The sequence below is a fragment of the Psammomys obesus genome, unplaced genomic scaffold (genome assembly GCF_907164565.1).
Source record: "Psammomys obesus unplaced genomic scaffold, mPsaObe1.curated_primary_1811, whole genome shotgun sequence".
Taxonomy (NCBI): Eukaryota; Metazoa; Chordata; class Mammalia; order Rodentia; family Muridae; genus Psammomys; species Psammomys obesus.
Window position 1 is genome coordinate 246,275 of NW_026585742.1, and position 14,235 is coordinate 260,509.

The following is a 14,235-nucleotide window of genomic DNA, read 5'->3' on the forward strand; positions in this document are numbered from 1 at the left end:
TTGCTCCTACACCCTCCTTCTGCATCTGCACATGTATATGTGTCCAGAGAAAACACTTGGTAGTATTTATTTTGCACTAAAGGTGTCCTGCCCTGTCTGTAGTCCTTGGCCTGTGCTGCCCTTTGAGACCAGTGATACATTTTGAAAATCATAACCCAGTTCAGTCTTCATTAATATTAACTGCTTGGAGAGTGCCAAACTGGATATCCCTTGGTAATGTACAGTCGTCTGGTTTCAGGGCTACTGAGTCAGCAGAACAAGTCTGCATACCTGGAGTGTCCAGGTTACCGTCTTCTGAGAGTTCCCTAGGGTCTCAGCTGGCCGTCATTGGCTGTGCCCTGCATGCGCTGTGTCCAAGGCTGTCTCACATTCTGGGAGCTGCTAAGGGAGAGCTCATTGTGCTGGCTTTTGTGACTGGGGACAACTGGCTGTGAGCCTGTGACAGCAGCCACTGCCCAGACACTTCATGAGTGCTCTTGTTGCTTCTATCCCCGAGACATCGAGTTTCGACTCCAGAGCAGGCACAGAATACTGCCCATTAGGGAAAGCCTCTGTCCTGTGACATCTGTGCCAGCCCATGCAGGCTCCTCGATGTCCCCAGAGTCGAGATTTGCCTAGGTTCTCGTATATTCCCAATGCTTTTGTTTTGGGTGAAACCCTTTCCCTGTTTCTGTCAAAATAACACTTGGTCTCCCCACAGCCTTGCCTTGAAAAGATTGTTTTAAGATTTATTTTTATTATTTTTAAATTTAGTTATGTGCGTATATGGGAGGAGAGGGTTAAGCACATGAGTGCAGGTGCCTGTGGAATCTGGAAGAGGTTGTGAATCTCATGGTTGTAGTTACAGGCAGCTGTGGACTGCCTCCCACGGGTGCTGGGAACTAAACTCCACGGTTTCTGCAAGATCAATATGCTCTTAACCACTGAGTCATATTTCTACCCCTACCCTTTCAGATATGCAGGATTTCGCTATGTGACCCAAAGGCCGTTTTTAAAAGACATCAAAGTTAGTTCTCAGAATTGCCAGCTCTGTGACTTCAGCCTTCTTGGGGGGTGGGGGGAGCAACAAGATTGATTTTTCTACCTGGAGTTAGTAAACACAACATTGACTTTTTAAGGATGTGCTTCTGTGTAATATTATCACCACAGAGAAGTGACGAAGCAGACAGTGTTGGAGTATACTGTAATCATAATCTTTTCAAAGTTTGATTTTACTGTAATCATAATTCTTTCATGGGGTTAGAAAATTTATGTTTGAATGCTAGCTTTGTGATCTGCTAGATATGTTGCCCTGGACAAGTTACTTAACCTCTCAGGGCCTCAGTTTCCCCATCTATAAAGGCCACTGTTGTTAATAAACAGCCCCTAGAGTTATTATGTAAATTGAAGGAGACAATGTACAGTATTTGTGACTGGCACAGAAATTACTTAGTAAACAATCGCTGTTATTGTCAGTTGTTAATGACTCATTGCCATTGTGTTTATGCCAGTTATTGAGGCTTAAATGCCATTGTATTAGTCTCGCTTCTTGTCCTCTGAGTCAAGTATTGCTTATTGTAGCAACCGAGGTAAAAACCCCATGTCCACTGGGCTGTCTTCCCTTGCTCTGTTTTTCTTGCTGCTGACAGGGGTCAGTTCATCACTTTAGCTTGTTTCCTTTTCCACAGGGGTCGAGGTCGGGAAGGACCAGGAATTTGCCATTAACACCAAGGGGGCAGGAGGCCAGGGAAAGCTGGATGTGACGATCCTGAGCCCTTCTCGGAAGGTCGTGCCATGTCTCATAGCACCAGTGGCCGGCAGGGAGAGCAGCACCGCCAAGTTCATCCCTCGAGAGGAGGGGCTGTTTGCTATAGACGTGACCTACGATGGACACCCAGTGCCTGGCAGTCCCTATACTGTGGAGGCCTCGCTGCCACCAGATCCCACCAAGGTCAGTGTGGGATTGCCCTGCTGCTGCCAAGTATGATTCAGAGTCCTTTGGCCCTACCTGGGAAAGATAGGTGGAAAGTCTGTCTTGGGGGAGTGTGAGTTCTCAGTGGCTGACAAAGGTTTTGCAATTCAGTGTGCTGGGTTTCCTCAAGGGTAGAGCCACCTCCTGCTCTTGTTTGCCCTCCGTTCACAAAACTTTGGTGAGGGAGTCCTTTCTTTTATTGCTTCCCATAGTAACATACTAGTCAATCCACAGGGATAGGCAAGAGTATGGCGGCCTCAGCCTTATTCTTAGTCTTCTCGATGAAATGATTTGGGGATATTTCCAGCAGTCTGAGTGGCATGAATTCTATAAAATCATCTCTTCTAAAAAATAAAAAGTTTTATTAATTGGATATGTAACAGTCAAAGCTGCTCTAAGTTACCTTCTTCAAGCCCCAGCCAAGAAAACGCGCGCACGTGTGTGTGTGTGTGTGTGTGTGTGTGTGTGTGTGTGTCTGCGTGTGTGTCTGCGTGTGTGTCTGCTGGGCTCACATCCAGCCCCATGTTTTAGAAGAGGGAAGACAAAGAATGAACCATCAAAGCAGGCCTGCCTCCTCCCCTCCTGCTCCTGTGCTAAGGGCTATTTCTCTCCCATCTGTTCTTTTGAGCAGTTGGACTGTGTTCTCAGATACAGTCTGAATCATGTACATGTGTGCATATGTGACAAAGCTGCCCGAAGAATATGGGATACTTAACTGATGTGCTTCTGTGTGATTGTGGTCACGAGTGTTAAGAGCGGAGCTGACTGGGTAGCAGTAGCAGGTGCAGATCAAATTTAACTTTTATTCTTTGTTCAAATAGGTGAAGGCCCATGGTCCTGGCCTTGAAGGAGGGCTTGTAGGCAAGCCTGCCGAGTTTACCATTGACACCAAAGGAGCCGGAACTGGAGGCTTGGGCCTAACTGTGGAAGGTCCATGCGAGGCCAAAATTGAATGCTCTGACAATGGTGATGGGACTTGCTCTGTCTCATACCTTCCCACAAAACCTGGAGAATATTTTGTCAACATTCTCTTTGAAGAAGTCCACATTCCTGGGTCTCCCTTCAAAGCTGACATTGAAATGCCATTTGACCCCTCGAAGGTTGTGGTGTCTGGACCGGGACTTGAACATGGAAAAGCCGGTGAAGCTGGACTCCTTAGCGTAGATTGCTCAGAAGCAGGGCCCGGGACTCTGGGCCTTGAAGCTGTCTCAGACTCAGGGGTGAAAGCTGAAGTTTCCATACAGAACAACAAAGATGGTACCTACGCCGTGACCTATGTGCCTCTGACAGCTGGCATGTACACACTGACCATGAAGTATGGTGGTGAGCTTGTACCACGCTTTCCCGCCTGGGTCAAGGTGGAGCCCACCATAGACACTAGTGGGATCAAAGTCTTTGGGCCAGGAATAGAAGGGAAAGGTGAGTCTCCAATTTAACAAACTCAGCTGCCTGCCAGGGGTCAGACTTGCTCACCTATAGCTTCTGCCTGGTGTGGTTGACTGGTGGGAGAGGGGGGCCGGACACATGGTTTCCAGAGGTTACCCTCCACTCAGCCTCCATTTTTTTGTTTCTCCTTGGTGAATAGAGCCCAGCTAATTTTCTTGTATTTGTGGCAAAGCCAGAAATCTTTTTGTTATTATTATTATTATTTTTAATGTCACTGGGACTTAGTTGGAATGAAATGATGTAAAATGTGTATCTAGTTATACACAGAGGCAGAACTACTCTGTCTTTGCCCTTGTCCTGGATCTCTACCTTGGTTGTTTGTTTTGAGACAGGGTCTCACTATGTAGCCTACACTGGTCTTGAACTCACAACCCTCCTGCTTCACTCTCTGGAGTGGCTAAAACTCCAGCTATGCACCACTACACCTGGCCTGAACCCCCATCTTTGTGTGAGCAGTTTTGTTGTCACTTGGCCAAGTCTGCCCTGACTTTTACGATCCGCAAAACTATCCTTAGGCCAGCAACATCATTCTTAGTGTATTCCAAAATGTGATGAGTCTTCATTCCGGGGTTTGCTCAGACCCAAGGTGACATTCTTATCTTTGTGCTTGTTCAACAGATGTGTTTCGGGAGGCCACCACGGACTTCACCGTCGACTCGAGGTCCCTCACCCAGGTTGGAGGTGACCACATCAAGGCTCACATTGCCAACCCCTCAGGGGCTTCCACCGAGTGCTTCGTCAAGGACAATGCCGACGGGACCTACCAGGTGGAATACACGCCGTTTGAGAAAGGTGCGTCATCCCCCCCGGGCCCTCGACTCCTAAGTTCAGAGCTGTGTTTGGGCATTTGTTTCCAGTGACGGGCACTGACCTCTTAACCAGGTACTCAGCCTGCCTCAGCAGAGAACAGTACACACTACTCGGATGTAACAGGCCCCTTCCCCAGCAGCCACCAGTGCCTGCTTCACTGGCCTTATGATATATGTTGCTAAGTCCCAGCTTTGCCTGGGCAGGTTATGGAGCGATACCCATGATCCCCTAAAGATTCTATACAGGTATCTTCAGGTATTTATACATCACTGGCTTTTCTTTTTCTTGAGTTCCCTGTAGTCTACTAATGCCCAGTTAGTGGTTTACCAAATCAGGACAGTCTGCCTAGAGCAACTACCCTAAATACAAAGTCAGTGCATATCTGCTTGGGGCCGGACTATGTGACATATGAACATGGACAGGTTTCTCTCTTAAAAATAAGATTATACTAAATTACCATTTTCTGTTTCCTGTGCGTGTGTGTGTGTGTGTGTGTGTGTGCCATGCACATGCAAAAGTACCCACAGAGGGCAGAAGAGGGCATTAGATTCCCTGGAGCTGGAGTTACAGCTGGTTGTGATATATGAGCTGGGGACTTCACTCGGGTCCTCTGTAGGAGCAATACATGCTCTTACCCACTGAGCACATGTGTCCAGCACTGTGTTACTATGTTCCTAATCAATTCTTTTCAAGGAGCAGCTAGTGTTCTGTCCACAAGAATCAGAAAAGAGCCTGAAGCAGTGACAGGGTGTGAAAATACCCGTTCTTGTTGTCTGTTTGTGGACAGGCTTCCATGTAGTGGAGGTGACATATGATGATGTGCCCATCCCAAAGAGCCCCTTCAAAGTGGCTGTGACTGAAGGCTGCCAGCCATCCCGGGTCCATGCCCAAGGTCCTGGACTGATAGAGGCCTTTACCGACAAATCTAATATCTTCACGGTGGTAACCAGGTAGGCAGGGCCCTGGGTTCAGGGTATTGATCCCTTATGTAGTTTTAATTGATTAAACAAAAAACATTTGTAAATCTGAGGTACAAGAATTACTCTAACTTTGAAGGCAATCTAAGGTACAGAACGAGACCCTGTCCCCCCATAGGGGGAAAAACATTGTAGCCCTTCTTATTTGTCTTTCGACTTCTGTTAAGATGCATTTTGAAAGATAGATTAAACATTTTCTTCTGTCAAGATTTATATTATAGAGAATGACCAAGTGTATCTGAAATTACACCAGAAATGATAATAGTCATTAAGGTGCTGAGCACACTAGGACTGGATAGAGTTCCTTAACTTACGGATGCAGAAGTATAGAGCCAACTCTGTATGTAAAAGGAATCCTCAGAAGTTCCTGTCATAATTAACTCCAAAGGGATGAGATAGGAGATCAGTGGCAGGGCACAGGCTCAGTACCCTAAGGGTACATACCTGCCTTGTATTTGTCAATCTACCCTATACAATAGACTGGAAATATAGTTGAAGAATAAGCATGAAAAGAAGGAGGCAAGGCTGTCTGACCAGTTGTCAACCCCATGGCCCCTTTGGGGTCATGTATTAGATATTTACATTAAGATTCGTAGTGGTCGCAAAATTACAGTTATGAAGTGGCAGTATGAAGTAGCAGCAATACAGTTCCGCGACACATGGAACTGTATTAAAGGTCGCAGCAGTAGGAAGGTTGAGAACCACTGTTGTAGTCAGAACTTTTGAGAAATGTTCTGAGAGGTATTGCCACGTTGGTGGAATCAAGTTAACTAAAGAGAGTGGTTTATAAAGTGTTTTTAAATGGATTCTGGCAGTAAGCAGTCCAGCAGGGGCTGTTCACATTTCACTTCCCCCTCCCCCATTGTCTCCAGAGGTGCAGGAATTGGTGGGCTAGGCATAACTGTGGAGGGGCCTTCGGAATCGAAGATAAACTGCATAGACAACAAAGATGGCAGCTGCAGCGCTGAGTACATTCCTTTCGCTCCAGGGGATTACGACGTTAATATCACATATGGAGGCGTCCACATCCCTGGTAAGCTATCCCAAAGAATATGTGTTGTCACAGACTGGGTTTTCCCATCTCTCTTTAGTAAAAAGAACAGTTGGATTTTGGAGAAACCTTAAACACGGACGACAGCACCAAGAACACTATAACTCCCAGTAGAATCCAATGACAAAGCAGGAAGCATTGGCTCTGGACCTTCCACTGGAAATAATGGCTCATGTGACTTGGTTTGAGTGGCTCAGTTTCTGATTGAAGGAAAAGCCCATTCTTTACAAAACTGGAAATCCTTATTTTTAAAAGATTGTAGTTGTTGTTGTTGTGCGTGTATGTGATTACAGGAGCTTAGCTATGGCATGTGAATGCAATTGCCCATAGAAACCAGAGGATTTTCGATCCCCTGGAACTGGCATTACAAGAGGCTGCCACCCAGTATGGGTGCCAAGAATTGAACCCAGGTTCTCTGTAAGAGCAATAAATTCTCTTAACCACTGAGCACTTCCTTCAGCCCCAGAAGCTTTGGAGCTTGGCCCTTGCACATTGCTTTCTCTTTGCATTAGCAGCTGACAAAGACATCCTAATACAAAATTTTTTTAAAGATTGATTTATTATGTATACAGTGTTCTGTCTGCATGTGTGCCTACATGCCAGAAAAGGGCACCAGATCTCTTTATAGATGGTTGTGTGAGTAGCCATGTGGTTGCTGGGAATTGAACTCAGGACCTTTGGAATTGCAGCCAATTCTGAGCCATCTCTCCAGCCCCTAATACAAATTCTTATTTATTAATTTGTTCTCTATTTAATGATGTTCTATACCTTTACTGTTAAGCAAGGTTTCTATCTCTTAACAGTGCTGGTCTGTCTATATAAGTTTTAGTAGTTAAAAATAACTAGTTTCTCATCAAACCTATGCTTGCCTGCCCTATCACTATAGGTTTTCTTGGTTTGATTTTAGTCCTTAATCTAAAGAATTTCAGCTAGAAAAAGACAAACAAGGCTCCCACTCTTGGGGCAACTCCTGTGTAGCATTGATGCAGCTGCGTGTTGTGCATGCTGATAGGAAGTAGGGGAGTGGAGCGAAGGAAGGGACGGGATGCGGTTATAAGGTCTCCTTTGGTGCCTTGCACAGGGCAGTGCTAGTGACAGAGTTAAGCCTTGAGAATGAGCAGACGGTGTCCTCCAGGGGAGATGACTGTTCGTCCGCCAGGCAGGTGGTTCTGCTGGCTTCCGTGTGCTACTGCTGTGGCACAGTAGTGCTGCCCCCACTCTTCAGAAAGTGCTGGATGCCATTAGTTTTGGAATTCCCCTGCAAGGGGAGTAAGAGTTTGGACGCCTCCGTGAGCACTAATCAGATGATCATAACAAAAAAAAATGCATCTGGGCCTTTCCCATCAGGGAAGATGGTAGCCTCTAAGCGCCAGGCCTTATCAGTCTTCCGTGACCTCCAAAAGGACCCGAGGCCGCAACACCTAGTATTCGATGCTGTTCTTGTGAGTGTCAGGCTGCCCAGCTAAGATGACTCCTGAGCTCTGAAACTTCCAGTGACTTGCCAGCATCTTGTTTGCTTTCCTGGGAATTTGGATGATTAAACATGAGTTCAGATTTTTTTTCTGGCCTCACGCAAACCTCTAGTGGGTTTTTTGTTGTTGTTTTGTTTTGAGACAGAACCTGAGACTTGGAATCTTCCTGCCTCAGCCTCCTCCACTCTAGGTGGTGGTATTGCTTTAAATACCCAACTGGCATATAATAACTCACTGGTATCCTGTGCTGACGGATCTGCAGTCTTGGTGGTAGACCACCTGATTAACTGGGGTTCATGAAGGGTGTGGTTGGTTGGTGATGTTTGCCTAAAACAGGGGACAAAATATTGGCAGATAATGGTGTCTGAACTTGTTAGACCATTGCTTACTACTTCAAGGCTGCTCTCAGGCTGAATTCAGTTACCAGCAGAGGTTCAGACTTACCGACTAAATGCAGAGTCGGACTGTTGTCCCTTGTTAGCATTGGAGCTCTTGACTCCCAAATAAATCACTCTTTTGTTTCCCTAAACACCAGCATGGAAGATGGTGCTTGTCTTTGCCAGGGTCTCAGTTCTTTGTGTAAGTGTATGTGTAGCCCCTGATTCTGCAAAACAGAAGCTTTCTAAGACTCACGGCAGAGATACCTATTTCCATAGCAGATATCTGGCCATGGCTTGTAAAACATGCAGGACATGTGTCCTGCATAGGACAAGTGATACTCAGAGCTCTTTGGCAGTGGACCTGGTACTGAGGATGGGGACACTAGCGCTCTTGCTGTGTGAGGAATACTGTTGGCAAGCCTAGGTTCTGCCCTTGCTGTAACAAGTCTTGATTTCCCTGGATTTTCCAGTCTTTCTAATTGACATCATAAAGATCGAGAGACCCTTGGGTTTCCCCAGAAGTCATTCATGCAGCTTACCACAGCTTATCCTTAGACAAACAAAGGCTCTAACAGAGGAGTATGGAACCAAGTGACCACGCGTGCTCAGCAGTTAGTGGCTTGTGTAGGATGGAGCGGGGTTAGATGCGAGTTGTAAGGCCTACCCGCTCTTTTCTGCTCTTCTGTGTGTATACCCACCACCAAGCTGCTCACTTCCATTCTTCCAAGAACCTTTCTTGTTCCTCTCCTCCCAGAGTTGAATATCAGTTTCCCCTGTGCTCCAGATCTCCCCCAAGCCAGAGACTCCGCTTGTCTTAATGTCATGCTGTTTAATCGAAATAACTCCAGAAAGCTGAGACATCCAGTGACCTGCTAGCACCTTGTTTGCTTTTCTCGGAATTTGTTCACATAGCTGAGTGGTAGCTGCTTCCTCTTAACATCATTTCTCAGATGTTTGTTTGTTTTTTTGTTTATTTGTTTGTTTTCAAGATGGGGTTTCTTTGTGTATCCTTAGCTGTCCTGGACTCACTCTGTAGACCAGGCTGTTCTTGAACTCATAGAGATCTACCTACCTCTGCCTCCCTGAGTGCAGGGATTACAGGCATGTGTCACCGTACCCAGCTTATTTTTCATGTCTTAATGGAAATAATTTGGTCTCCTACAGACCAAATTCATTGTCTTCTACATGTTCTGCCTTGTATACCTTCCAATGAATGCCACATAGAATGTTAGAAGAATGTGCTCTCGTTGCTCTACTTTGGCTTCCTAAGGTCCCAGGTCCTATGTCTACATGTGGTTAGTGCTGTATGTCAGACGTGGGAATATCAGTGGATGAATAGCTGTATCACAGAGAGGCAGGCTGCACTGACTGAGGCGTATACAGTCAGTGTCCAGATAGAATAGCACTATTGTGCCGGATCTCAGCAGGAAGCTCTCATGGTTGCTTCATGCTCACAATCCTGTGACTCTTTCAGGCAGCCCCTTCAGAGTTCCTGTGAAAGATGTTGTGGATCCCAGCAAGGTGAAAATTGCTGGCCCAGGTCTGGGCTCTGGTGTCCGAGCCCGCATCCTGCAATCCTTCACAGTGGACAGTAGCAAGGCTGGCCTAGCTCCACTGGAAGTGAGGGTCCTGGGCCCAAGAGGTGAGTCTACATCCTGCCTGCCACTCACACTCATCTACCATGACCCAGAGCAGATTCTTATGGGATTGAACTTATAGTTAAGTTAATTAACTTCTCAGTTAATTTACTGTTCTGTACGCTAGCTAGCCTGCTCAAAAGTTCAGTGTGTTATCTTTCCATGAGTCCATTTCTCCTGTTAATAACATAGTCCTAAATGTCTTTTTATAATCTCATTTATTTCTTTCATGGTCTGAAGACCAAACGCTGGGTCATAACCCATGACAGACAAGAGTCCTAGGAGGAAGCTTACATGCCAGGCTTTGCTTTTCCCAGCTGTGGTCTGAGTAAACCAGACTGGCTTTGAATATGGCGATCCCCTTACCTCTGCCACCTGAGTACTGGAACGTAGGCATGTGCATGGTACCTTCACTTCCCACGTAGCTTGTTGACGGGAGGGCTGTATTCGCTTTAACATGCACTGTCTACCTGGCTGCTGCACCGCTACCTGCTTGGCATGTGTGAGGTGCCTAGGGCTTGGTCTAGATGTGAACAGGAGGTGGGTTTTGAAGGTGGTCCCTCTGAGATGCTCAGTGTTGCTCCAGAACATACTAGAATTTTGGTCATGGATATAGCTTTGCCATTGTCTCAACTCCCTCGAGAGAGGGTCTCTTGGGTCATGGCTTTTGTTGGCCGTTGGCCCCATACTGCTGACAACCTGAAATTAAGGTTTCAGATGACTAGCGGGCCATTTGGGGACAACCCTGAACTACCGAAACCTGTTGCCATATTTCTTCCAGGAGTTAACATGTGCCCTTCTCTCCGTATAAAATAGTGTGCCTGATTTCTTATGTAATCTGGACTTCTCTCTCCCTGCCCCCGACTTGCCCTTGATGTGTTTGTGGTTTCCAGAAGTAGTGAGCTGAGGTTTTCTCCTTTGATGGGAGGCCTTCTCCTTAGTGCAGTTCATCAGGAGGTTCTGCCTTTGAAGCTCGGGGCAGAAGTGGTCTGAGAGAATGAGGTCATGGGGCAGACTCACCTTTAGTGAAGTTTCTGAGTGTGTGTGTGTGTGTGTGTGTGTGTGTAGAGAGAGAGAGAGGGGAGAGAAGAGAGAGAAAAGCTTTACTTACATAGGAGCCTCTAGTATGGCGGTCTCAAGTAAACAGCCTTGTAATTTTAGCTGATATGCTGGACTCCCACTCATAACTCGGCCCCTCGAAAGCCATTTCAGAGTTCTTTAAAGCTGACCCTTTGTTGCCTTTATAGAGACAGGTTTGAGGTCTGTGTTTTCCCATTAGCAACTGCTTTCAATTATGTAACCTGAATGAATGCCTCTAAGCTGTCCCCACCTCTATAATGGACTTGTCCTTACTTCACCTGCTCTGCTTAACGAGCATGCCCTGCCCTGCTTAACCCCTCTGCCACTGACTCCTCCTTGACCTCATGTTCAGGGGTCGGGTCTAGAATCTGTCAATCCAGTGCATGCCTTAATCAAGCTTTAACATACTCTCTAGCCATCACCCGTACCATCCCATGGATGGGCCTCTTGTTCCTTGAGATTGGCACCCCCGCCTACTCTGACTGTATACCCTAGCATGTTGGCACCATTGTGTTCTTTGCTGAAAGGTGGGGACAGGTCTTGACTGGACAGCCCATTGGTTACTTTTTTTCTGTTGAGGTTTCTGGACACTTTGGCACTTTCTTAGCTCTAGAATAAAATTGTCACACCCAAGTGTGCCTAACCAGCTTGAAAGGATATGTAGCATGTGTACAAAGACCTCCATCAACAAGTATGTGCGCTCTCCTTAATTATATCCTAAAGCAGTATGGCAGGCTGAGTGTATGCTAGCCCACAAAAAGCTATAGGTATCTTTGGGTCAGATCTGCTACTGTGATCTATAGATCCGGGGATTATGTCCTGTTTATGTTACTCTTCAGTAGAAACCAACACTTCCTGGGGATAGAAGTGATCCTGTTTTAAACATAGCTAGGGTACAGTGAAGGGAAAGCCAAGTTGTCAGTTAGACCTCTCATTTGTGTTCTTAGGCCTGGTGGAGCCTGTGAATGTGGTGGATAACGGGGACGGCACGCATACAGTGACCTACACCCCATCTCAGGAGGGACCGTACATTGTTTCTGTCAAATATGCTGATGAAGAGATCCCTCGAAGGTGAGTGTCTCAGCCTTCAGGCATGGGTACAGTTCAGCCTCAGGCCCGTCTGCTCACAGAACTGGTAACCACTGCTCCAGCGCCCTCCCCCTACCTCAGCATTCACCCACCTCCCATTTAGCAAATGTTATAGAACCTCTATATTGCACACAGTGTGATAACATCCAGTACTGTGACCCCGCTCTGAGGCCTACCCTGAGGTTCAGTTCAAAGGAAATCTAGTCTGGTCTGTTTTATATGGCTTGTACCTCATGGCTTTGCATTTCCAATGGACTTCTGGTCCTTTGAATAAACTTACTATCTCTTGTAGAAACCCTCCTTTCAGGCCCAGTTCTTCGTATAAGAGAGATCAGAAAGAGCAGAGGTGACTTGTATCCTACTGACCAGGGCTTATGTGTGTTTATCAAGTCCTTTTAAGGTCAAGGTCCTTCCCACATATGATGCCAGCAAAGTGACTGCCTCTGGGCCTGGCCTCAGTTCCTATGGGGTACCTGCCAGCCTGCCCGTGGAGTTTGCAATCGATGCCAGAGATGCTGGTGAAGGCCTGCTTGCTGTCCAGATCACGGTAACTGTGTGCTTGTTTTTTGTATATGGAAGGTGGAGCCAAACCTTATTAGTAATAAGACTTAATATTCTGGAAAGTGGTAAAAGCAAGAGTTTACTGGTTAACTTCTGCCCCAGAGTACATGTTTTGGGAATTCTTACAGTAAGCATCTCTGCTGCAGTGTAAGGTGCTCATCTGAGCTTCTGATGGAGGATGTGGCACCAGTTCTTCTGTATACTTTGTTGCTACGTAATTTGCCTATCGGGTCAATAAGGGCTCAGATTTTACATACCACAGAGCCTCCAACATGGGATTGTCCTTTCTTGGGAATGAAGCCAGAGAGAGGTAAGCCATCTAGTGCTCTAGGGCTCACCCAGGAACTCAGCATCTCTGACCTAGTGTGCGGCTCTGTCCTTAATGTCTCCTCATGGACCATGAGCCAACCAGTGCTCTGGTCATTAGGTTTAGAAGCTGAACCAGAAAAAGAAAAGAAGACAAAGAAAGGAAAATGGCTCTCGTAGATAGGTGATCTGCCTCAAGCCATCTTATTAGAAGACCTCCTCCCATCTCATAGTCACATGGTTGTATCTAGTGGCAAGGCTGCTAGCATGAGAAGGAACTTTGTATTCAGTGGTGTGTCTAGCTAAGGAGGAATGCCCTGTGGTAACAGGAAAGAAAGAAAAGGGAAAGGCAGATTATGAGCCTTTGCCACAGTGTCTCTATAGTTCAGAATATTTGATGCTCAGATCTATTTGACAGACGTGACCTTCTTTGTTGCCTACCTACATACAACAGAACAAGATCACATTAAGTCATCACTTCCATCTGCTCCCACTGGTAGAGCTGCTAATCAAAGACCATAGTTTGCTATGATTGGTTTCCACATGTCAATAGTGGCATCCCAAGTAGCATTGCTCTGTGATTCACAGGACCAAGAGGGAAAGCCTCAAAGAGCCACCGTTCATGATAATAAAGATGGCACATACGCTGTTACCTATATCCCTGACAAGACTGGACGCTATATGATTGGGGTCACCTATGGTGGGGACAACATTCCACTTTCTCCTTACCGTGTTCGGGCCACGCAGACAGGCGATGCCAGCAAGTGCCTGGCCACAGGTGAGTGCAGGGGAGCAGGGGGTTGGACTCTGTATTCTGGCCTTCTCTGTGTGCCTTAATAGGTGTGTGATCAGGGAAAGTTGTGTGGGCTCTCTGAGTGCCAGTCATACATACACAGAGTGAAAATCTTTGGAGGTTTAGATTGTAGAGTCCAGAAGCATTTCCAGGTGTTAGAGGTGGCATCACCGGGTTGTTACTATTACAAGGATGAGGTAAAGTCAATCGGGAAAGATGTTGAGTGTGATGCTGGCATAGGGGGATCTCCTACTTGTAAGGTGGGACACCAGTTGAGGTCTGACACAAACAGCCATGAGGAGCATCGTATTTCTACCTCTGCACATGGTGGGCTCATCTGCTCAGGATTCATTTGAGAGTATCCTACTTAGATGAGCAGTGGAGAAGAAACATGTGTAAGGATTTGGGATTTTCCGGATTTGATGAATCTTTTACCCTCACCCTTGCTTCAGCTTCTTTGACAAAAGGAGGGCGTTCTAATCACTGAACTCAGGTGGCCAGGCTTTCATCAATGGACTCTAGGTACTTTGACCTGCTGACCCATTTTACCAATCCAATATGCTATTCTCTATTTAAAGGAAAAAAAAAAGAGAGAGAGAGGGTCTCAGGCATCCTGGCTGGCCTCAGACTTGCCATGTAGCTGAGGAGGCTGCCAAATGCCAACCCTCCCGCCTTGCCTCCC

General features: G+C 46.5%; 1 protein-coding gene across 3 annotated transcripts in view; it reads left to right on the top strand.

Moving 5' to 3' along the window:
• Positions 1-14,235, top strand: part of Flnb (filamin B) — a 132,391-nt gene that overhangs the window by 85,082 nt on the left and 33,074 nt on the right. For all 3 annotated transcript variants that reach the window (XM_055599036.1, XM_055599037.1, XM_055599035.1), the window contains 9 exons: positions 1,668-1,930; positions 2,773-3,370; positions 4,016-4,189; positions 4,995-5,157; positions 6,057-6,217; positions 9,562-9,729; positions 11,752-11,875; positions 12,284-12,440; positions 13,349-13,538. In XM_055599036.1, the coding sequence (XP_055455011.1) occupies positions 1,668-1,930; positions 2,773-3,370; positions 4,016-4,189; positions 4,995-5,157; positions 6,057-6,217; positions 9,562-9,729; positions 11,752-11,875; positions 12,284-12,440; positions 13,349-13,538 (1,998 nt within the window). The remainder of the gene's footprint in view (positions 1-1,667; positions 1,931-2,772; positions 3,371-4,015; positions 4,190-4,994; positions 5,158-6,056; positions 6,218-9,561; positions 9,730-11,751; positions 11,876-12,283; positions 12,441-13,348; positions 13,539-14,235) is intronic.